Below are 9,952 nucleotides of genomic sequence, written 5' to 3'. Positions count from 1 at the left end.
AGTATAATATAGCACACACTGCACGGTTTTAAAATAATTGTGTAACAACAATATTTATTATGCATTCATTCATTCATCCATGAATTAAAAACATAATATTCAATCCATGAATTGGTCACTTATATTTGATACAGTCTGTTTCTAGCTAAAATCTAACTAATTCAGCAGGAGTAACAATGATAACATTCGCGTTGTGGCTGTTTTCTTGTAGATGTGGATGATTTGTTTATTATTATTTAAAAAGCACATGGAACCGTGGCGTTATTGCGCCCTCTACCGATATTGACGTCAGACTTCGGTGCTCCCCATATAGGAAGTACTGTCCGAAATCCTCACTATTATAGTCCACTGAGTCTGGATCCCCGCATGGGGAGTAGGGAGTAGGGAACAACCCTAGCAATTCGGACGCAGCGGTTGTGTTTTTGTAGTGACCATCGGATGCTCCCTACAATTCCCGGTGCATTGTGGGATACTTCAGTCCACTACGTTAGGGTGCTCACTACACATTCGGACACTATAACAAAATGGCGGAACCCCAAAGTAGTGCACTATATGGGGCATAGGGAATGAATTCGGACGCAGCCCAGGCCTCTGACTATTGGCCCATACCATCAGACAGGTTTCCCCAAAGCATTCACTAAATCTAGTGAACATGCAACACAGAAAACATTTCCCAACATTTCCAGTATATTTGTCAATACCAAAGTAATCAACAAACCTGGTCTTAAACAACCCTTCTCGTTGTAATCATATCAAATAATATGTATTGCCAGACACATGCACCCCTGCAACATGGTGCAACCCAATTTGAATCCTCCACCTATAAAAGGAGCAGTGGATTCAGTGGTGACTCTTTTGTTTAACTTTGACCAGGAAATGAGGATGGTGTGAATAGTGGGTGTTTGACAACATAGTAATGATAACTTAAAACTGTTTGACTTTGAAAGGAATAAAGTATGTTTGACCCACCAATTGTCTCTGTCCAAATTATGAAATGAAATGAATGAATATATGTATATAAAACTGTAGAACAAGCCAAGATCAACTGATTGCTAACTTTAGCCGGCATAGTTAGCAAACAGTGTTTGATAATGACCATTGACTGACATGTGGGAATATTGAGTATGAAATGAGGTTATGATAAACAGAAAATGAAACACAATTACACATGTGTGACTCTAGAGGAAATGAAAATGGCCCAAAAAAACTAAAAAACGACCAAACATTGCTTGATTGGTGTTTGGTACGTGTGAATGAGGCATTAATGTTTTGCCACTCAGTCTAGGCGTATGGACTCTTATACGGATAACCCATTTGGCTGTCCAATAGTCTATTGGCCAGCCAAATGGGTTATCCATATACGAGTGTAATTCATTGTAAATCTATCTATATGATGTTATTGTTTATGTTATTGTTTATCCGCCTGTAAATTAATCATACAGGTTGATTTGAGCTTTGAGATAAATACATTTATAAGCCAAAGTATCAGATTTTTATCTAGATAGATTTGTGGGATATCTTTATATAGCCTATACTGTACTTCTTGCACAGATCATCACTATCTCAGTGTCATTTTCACAATCATGACACAACAAGTTGCTGTTTTTGTGTGACTATGAGAAAAAGAAAATCACACGTGTCTGAAGTGAGGGGCGCTCTTATCATCATACATCATCTCATTCCGGCCAATCGCAATTTGTCTCTTCACTTTTCTGTCTTCCAATTTACCGTAATCACTTTTCATCCTCAATATGCACTTTGCTCAGCCAATCAAGTCATCGCTATGGGGGGTTGCATATAGCCAATCAAATCATCGCTATATGATTCACACAAACACACAGAGCTACATGGGCACAAAAAAAACAAAAAAAACGACATAGAATAATGGAGATACAAGGTTTCTGCCCGACAGCAACAATGTATCTTATCCTATAAAATCAAAGGTTTTTGTCTGCTGGCACGACCTCCAATAAAATCTGCATGAATACGGTGAGCTTCTCCAACACACCGGGACACAGCTTGTAATGGATACAAGGCACATAGACCAATACTCCACTCATCATGAATGCAGTCACATAGAAGTATTCAATCTGGGGGTCGTCTATGATGGGCGCCAGAACGAGGAAAACCGCAGCGACGATGACCAGTATGGGGAGTAAAATTGGCACCTGTGAAGAGAAATATCGAAACGTATGTATAACACACAGGTCTGTAATTAGAGATGTCCCGATACTGTATCGTATCGGGAAAAGTATCAGATCGGCCCTTATTTGTCATATCGGGTCATATCGGTATCAGTGAATATGCCAGTCCAACCACCGATCCGACACAGGGGTAAGGGACACTATGGCAGGTAAATAAAATGTTGGGGCAATGTGGAGTTTGCTTTGGAGTTGCACTTTGGAGCGGCATCCCCCTACTTCTCTCACTCCTAAAATGTTTGGGGGTAAAAAATATGTTTTTTGACTTTATTGGATACGATTAAGCATTGTAAACCCGTGTTTGTAAATAGGCTATACACCTCTGCATATGTTTTATAGTTTGTGTCGCAAACGCAAATGCACGTATGTGAGCACACACGTGCCTTATGGGGCATCCCCCCCACTTCTAAAAGTAGCACTATACAACCCTGGTAATGTGTGCTATTTATAAGCAACTCCTGCCTTGTGGAGTATAAAGTAAAATGGTTAATTTGTATATATATCGCCTTTATCTAAACTAATAATCCATTCACTCACACTACACCAGCGGTGGAGGAAAGCATGCAAGGCACCAATGTGAGCAGTTAGGGGTTGTCTTGTTCAAGGACACTAATAACTCCGTTTCTCAAGCAGTCACACTGCTTTCTGAGCTCATTATTTTTTATGGGCACGGATGAAACAGATTAAGATTAAACTCACCCTGTATGGTCTGGGGAGCTCTGGTTTCTTGATCTTGAGATAGAGGAGTCCAGATATAGTGATTGCGTAGAAAAACCAGCGACTGAACCTGACAACGAAGACAAACAAGATATCTTTGTACACATTTTTGTGTCGTGTCAAATTTCCACAGGGGCACACAGGGTAACAAAGAAGAACCTAGTTATACAAGTGTGAACATTGATTAATTGATTGAAATATTCAAGAGGGTCCACCATGTTCAATTCATCAAAACATATAGAGATGTACAAATAGACACTTCTATATAGACAAAGAACAGAACAGGAATTCATCATAAAGGAGGTAAAAAGGGAAAATAAACATATACAGTGAGGGGAAAGGGGGGGCGTTGGGGGAGGGGGGATTCAGATTTTACGGGGGCCAGTTTCGAATTGCAGCCGTCCGTAGAGCCCTTTGAGAGCGGTTTTGAAGGAGTCAAGGGATTCGCATGTCTTAATCACTGTTGGTAGGGCGTTCCACATTTTGGTGGCATAGGAGCGAAAATAATTTAGTCCCTTGTTTGTACCGAATCTGGGCTGTACATGGTTCGTTGCACTCCCTCTGGTGTTGTGGGTGTGGACTTCGTTAACATTAAGGAAGTATCTGGACAGGTACATGGGTATCTTGGTGGTGTATCGAATCTTGTGGACCAGACCCACTGCAAGATGCTGTACTCTGTCGTCGACCCTAAAGCTAAATTCCAATTCCAATCCCAACTTTCACACTCGCTCACTCTCCTCGCGTCCTCCACTCGCTCCTCGGCTCCGCCCCCAGCGAGGAGGAGAGGAGGAGGAGAGGATTCGATGCGAGGACAGAGTGGTGGTCGAATTTTCCTCTAGAATCGGAATGTACTACGCTGTCATTTCAAAGCGACGGCACATTCCGCGATCACTAATGACGTTTATCAATTCAAAGGGCTTTATTGGCATGGGAAAACATACGTTTACATTGCCAAAGCAAAAGTGGTGGAACAATAGAGTGTCACACAGCTGGATCACTGGAACTCCGAACAGAGCCGTACGGTCTACAGAATAGACAATTCATCATTTTGTGCATGTAACCGAGGCCAATGTGTATGTATTGGTAACATGTGCAAGGCAATTAAGGCTATTTATTCCTGAAATAGTGAATAAGCGCCAGGATGCGCACACATATAAATCTTAAGCCATTCCAGCCTGTCAAAGTGAGCAGGGGTGAGGTGCGTTCGGGGGTGAGGCCAAGTAGGAGCCTGACCAGTTTGTTTTGGGAAGTCTGGAGCCTAATTTGAAGGGCCTTTGAGGTGCTGTGGTACCAGGAGGTGCATGCATAGTCAAAGAAACCTTGTACGAGGGCTCCTGTTAAGGTCTTCAAGGTGTTTTTGTTGACCAGTTGGGAGATTCTGTAAAGGAATCTTGTTCTTTGGTTGACTTTTTTGATTACGTTGGTGGCCATATTATCACCGGAAAGATTAGCCTCCAGGATGGAACCTAGGTAGGTAATTTCATCTTTACGTGTGATAACATTGGCTACGTTTACATGAAGGGTGATCATTCCGAATAAATACTTCCGAATAAAATACATCCGATGTAATGTTTTTTGCCGCGAGTTTACATGGGAAATGGTCATTCCGAATGAGTGTTTATATGGAGAAGTGATAGAAGACATGATACATGTTAATTCACGTGAAACTACGCCATCTGTTGGACACATAAAATATAGGCAGTTCATTCATTGTGACTGTCTCAACAATACAAACATATTACAGACGAAAGACGATACTTTGAAATCCCATTATTTCATTCCGCAGTAGCTTTGAGGCTGCTGGTTGGATAGGGGCGGCGCGGGCATATATGTTTAGTGTTTACCGTCTTTTTTTCCCCACCCGCTGCGGCTCCGCTTCTCCGCTGGGAAGGTGATCATCTCGTTTTTATTTGTACTACTACTTTGTATCTACAGCACGGCCAGGGCACGCAACGCAACACTGATGATTATTATTGTATCGGGTCGCTCGTTATTTTTGAGAGAGAGAGAGAGACCGTTGAACACACACACACACACACACACACACACACACACACACACACACACACTGTGACACACACACACACACACACACACAGATCAGGGGTATCTCATCTGCTGCTGCTCCACGTTTTTTTTGTGGATTTCGGATCTGAAAAAAGGAACGAAATAACGCGCTCTATGTGCAAACTCCTCGGCCCCGACGGCGCGCCTTGGATATGAGCGCCTTGGAGCATGCTCAGAAAGACCAGAATGAATTTACATCCGAAGCAGTGTATACATGAGTCAAATTTTCTTTCAATGCATTGAACATCGGAGTAATCCGGCCAGTGACATCGGAATGGTTTTTAGATCGCATCGAGCGTTTTCATTCGGATGTAAGTTTTTGTAGGTGTTTACATAACAACGTTTAATAGGATTGAACTTCTATTCGGAATGAAAAGGGGATTTAACTGCTCATGTAAACGTAGCCATTGTCACCCACTCTAACCAAGAAGCCATTTACCTTGCTGAGATTACTATTAGATCCAAAGAGAATGGATTCAGTTTTTCCCAGGTGTAAAGATAGTTTGTTATCAGCGAGCCAGGTGCAGATTCTACCGAGTTCAGAGCTGAGGGCCTTTTCAACCTGCGGTTTGTTCCTGTCCGAGACTAGCAGTGCCGAGTCATCTGCGAACAGTCACAAGCTGAAGTCGTTTACATATTAGGAACAGTAAAGACCCTAGTATGCTTCCTTGTGGAACGCCACAGCTCACTGGGAGGGGGGGGGGGGCAGTGTTCTATTCACCTCCACCATCCTTTCTCTCCCCTCCAGGTAGGATTGCATCCAGCTCACTGATGCTATCGAAACAAGGTGACTCTACAATAGGAAGACATCAAATAGCCTACTGGCAGAAAAGATCATGATAATTATCAGTCCATCGCTGCCCTCTGGTGGTCAGCGAGAGGCGTGATACCATTAAAGCGACATTGACATTTGGTTGATCCTTCGGTTGTTTACCTGCCTGAGTAATGGGTATTATAGAAGTCACTATATTAATATATATTTTATATTATGCTGTTGCTTCTCTGCTCTGTGATTAAGGAATCCAGAATTAGTGACGGCATACTGTGTATAATTATGTGGTCTTAACCACATACACAGTATAGGCTACTTAATTCCCCCAGGAGTCTGTACTAGGCCCCCTCCATTCCCCCTTGTGCTAAATTCCGTCTACAAGCTCACAAAACACATATAATGCACAATGTTTGCTCGTCCAGTGTATGGATTCTAGGGTTCATGTCGTTAAAATCACAGGAATGCAAACAAAACAGATCCTACAATAATAAAACCTGTCCTTGGCCTCTTCCTTTAGCCGCCTGTTGTTGCTCATATTAAGTATACCAAGACTGGTTATTGACAGAATCCGCTTTGTTGCATTTAAAAGTGTGATTTTGAGACCTGGCTTTTCAATCACAGAGCACAGACAGACATAACAGATCAAGATGATTGACAGTATTGTGACTTGTATGAGTCATACCCAATCCATAAAGCTATACTGACTTACTTACACTTAACCCATTCTGGGCGGGAACCCCTTTTGGTGTTTTACCCCCCCCCCCCCCCAGGCCGGGAACCCATTTTGGGGTTCTGTACAGTATGTACAGTATTCAAAAATGTAAAAAGAAATATGCTGCTATATAAATATTTTAAGTTTTTCAGAAAACTTAGGTCAGGATTTAGAGGCGTTTTTAGGATCGGCCTCAGGCCTAGCTATACAACCCAATATTCTATACTAAAGTTCAACATCGCTTTACATTACAATAAATTGTAGAATGCAGCCTATACATACTGCATATAGGCCTATAGTCAATATACAGTAGGCCTACGTGTCACCTTTCCAACTTTGCCTGTGCACAAAATTCATGAACTTTCAATAGTGTGAAGTAAACGGACAGAATGGTATAGCAGCATTTATCCGTGGGATAGATGACAGATTGCTTATCCTTACCCTAAGTAGTTGACGATACTCTGGAAGTCCCCAGGAATCAGTACTAGAAGTGAAATAGTTGTTGTGAAGATCAAGGCTGGAGAAGGGGTCAGTCTATGGACATGGGCCATGGACAATATACCTGGCTATGAGGAAAGACAGTATAATTCATTATGATCATGATGCTAAATTAGTGGTGGGAATATTAGGTTAGTTAGCAAAGTTTAAGAATATGTAGCTGATAGATGTTTATACATGACTCAATGATGGCTACAAACACTTTTTCTTTTACCCTACTGTACCCACAATTCTTTTGAAGGGAAGACCTTCGCACTTGACTTACTATATTGACAACAGGTGAGTTTGCGACAAAGCAGCAGACTGCAGACATGTAGAGAGAGGGAGACCAGCACACTGTCACTTGCTGGTTCAAGAGCTTTTTATTTAATGTCCAAAATGACCAGATGCCTGAAGAAGGTCGAAGGACCGAAACGTTGCATTTTGGACATTAAATCAAAAGCTCTTGAACCAGCAAGTGACAGTGTGCAGGTCTCCCTCTCACCCTATACCCACAATGCATTGTCAAAATCGAGAACACATGATTGTTATAGGTTTTTGGGTAAAACATTGCAAGGTCACAATAAATATCAATATAAAGTATAGAAAGTGTTATAACACTGTCAGTTTCTGTGTATTGCATATTGAACTAAAATAATTATACACTATAACTATAGGATGGATTATTATTGAATTTCCAGAGCTAAAGGATAGGTGAAGATATAGGTGTAAACTTCGTTTTCAGTGTTGTGCAAGGGCTGACCCTGTGGTGTGTGTGTGTGTGTGTGTGTGTGTGTGTGTGTGTGTGTGTGTGTGTGTGTGTGTGTGTGCCTGCCTGTGTGCGTGCGTGCGTGTGTGTCGATGGAGAGGGCCACTATGTTTCCACACTCACTCCAGAGAGCCACATTGCATATTACTAAATATTTAAAAAAGCCGATCTACAAGCTCAATTTTGAGCTTGTAGATCAGCTACTTTAGCTATATTTGAATTGAAATCCTGAATAATATTTTGCCATTTTTTTAAAATTGGAATCCTGAAAAGTAAAATCTTTATTTAATTTCAAATGCATTTAGTTATAGATATGTTAACTTTGCGAAGAAAATCCAAATGCATTGGACACAAAAAAAGACAATAACATTGTAACACTAGTCATTAAGCTACTATACTAGCTCCATCTCACTGAATTAGAATATTTTGTAAAAGTTAATTTGCTTCTGTAATATAGTTCAAAAAGTGAAACTTTCATATTATTCTCAATTCATTGTGCATAAAGTGCAAAAAGTGAAACTTTCATATTATTCTCAATTCATTGTGCATAAAGTGAAGTATTTAAAACCTTTTTTTGTTTCAATCTTGATGATTATGGCGTACAGCTCATGAAAATCAAAAAATCTTATCTCAATGTTGAGGTGTTATGGAAGCCCAGGTTTGCTTTGATAACAGCCGTAAATGAATTTGTATTGTTCAGTCTCATGTCTCACGCCTTCCTCTTGACAATACAACCTAGATTCTCTGGTTCCATTTGTACACTCTTAAGTATGATTATACAATATGTATTGGGGTCCCAGAGATAGAAATGCAATAAAATGGGGGGTCCCTAGCCTAATTCAGGTCAAACCGGGGGCCCTAGAGCCGTAAAAATATCGTCTTATGGTGGTCCTTGGCATATATTTTCAAGGTTATAATGAGTATTATTTTAGGGGTCCTTGACATGAAAAGGTTTGGAAACCGCTGCTATAGGGTTCGTGTGTTTAACCCATTTAGACCTGTGGACGATTCTAGAAATGTCTTCTAAATCCTGACAGTTTTCTTGAAAAACCCAAGATATATGTCAGTCGTTCTTAAACATTTTCATGTCAAGGACCCTCAAAATTATATGTAATTGGCCGCCAACCCCCATCTGAAAATATGTTGTTCCAGGGACCCCCCCAGAAGCAAATATTTGAGTTAAAAACGTTCGCTCTGAAAGAATATAATATATTCAAAGATTTGCGCCACATTTTCACGATATTTCAAAAATCTGCTATTTTTCAATAGCTAGAGCATGACATAATGCTTAAAACACAGACAGGGCTTCCCTCTCACCATGTGTCCTTCCCTTGCAGCAACAAAGCACACACGTCCACCACTGAAGAATTTCCCGTTCAGACAACCAAAAGCAGACAATGCTGCAGCCACGGACATGGTCCAACCCCAGCTCCCTAAGACCTTATTCCTGAAAGGAAAGGAAAGGAAAGGAAAGGAAAGGAAAGGAAAGGAAAGGAAAGGAAAGGAAAAGATGTAAGCCATGACATGCACCACACCTGATAGGACTGATGGTAATTATGATACAGTCTCAGCCGATGGAAAATTGGGATTATGATTAGTATTTTTGCTTGACCGTTAGTTAGTTGACATATTTTTGGTACGTTCCTGTCACTGTCAACTCCTATTGACCTCATGCACTCCGCTGCCATCTTGCCAGCAAGGTGCTAACAAGGTGCAATTTCCTATTGACAGCCCATTGATTGTATTAAACAACGTCAAACTACACTTCACAAACTAACCTTTCACAAACCCAGTCGACATTGCAATTACATTTTAATCATCTAGAATCATGGCTTATAGTGAATAAATTACTTATCAACAAAACCAAAACAAACACTATGCTCTTCGGGACTAAGCAAAATATTAAAACACAAACTAACAATCAATCATTCAATATCTCCTGTCTCGATGGTACACAACTGCATATAGTTGAACAATTCAAATATCTTGGTCTCTGGCTCGACTCAAATCTATCATATAAATGTCATATAGATAACATATTCCGGAAAATCAACTTCAGCACTGGTGTTCTATATCGTAACAGAAACTGTTTTACTTTTACAGTAAGAAAGAAACTAGTGCAGTAAGAAAGAAACTAGTGCAACAACTCATACTACCAATTCTTGATTATGCAGATGTAGTATATCAGACTGCCCCTAAAACAAACCTTCCCTTGAATTCAGTATACAACCGTCTAT

At 40.7% G+C, this 9,952-nt stretch overlaps 1 protein-coding gene across 1 annotated transcript in view; it reads right to left on the bottom strand.

Annotated features, from left to right (window-relative positions):
• Window positions 1-1,937: 1,937 nt before the first annotated feature.
• The window catches only part of LOC308320876 (b(0,+)-type amino acid transporter 1-like), a gene marked incomplete at both ends in the record, with an annotated part of 10,345 nt that continues 2,330 nt past the window's right edge, over window positions 1,938-9,952 (bottom strand). The window contains 4 exons of the mRNA XM_080771585.1: window positions 1,938-2,168; window positions 2,901-2,988; window positions 6,911-7,035; window positions 9,033-9,162. Coding sequence (XP_080627711.1) covers window positions 1,938-2,168; window positions 2,901-2,988; window positions 6,911-7,035; window positions 9,033-9,162 — 574 coding nt within the window. The remainder of the gene's footprint in view (window positions 2,169-2,900; window positions 2,989-6,910; window positions 7,036-9,032; window positions 9,163-9,952) is intronic.

This window comes from Protomyctophum bolini (assembly GCF_963924005.1).
Source record: "Protomyctophum bolini genome assembly, chromosome: 9".
Taxonomy (NCBI): Eukaryota; Metazoa; Chordata; class Actinopteri; order Myctophiformes; family Myctophidae; genus Protomyctophum; species Protomyctophum bolini.
Note: the sequence above shows the minus strand (reverse complement) of the source record. Positions and strands in the feature narration are given on the sequence as shown.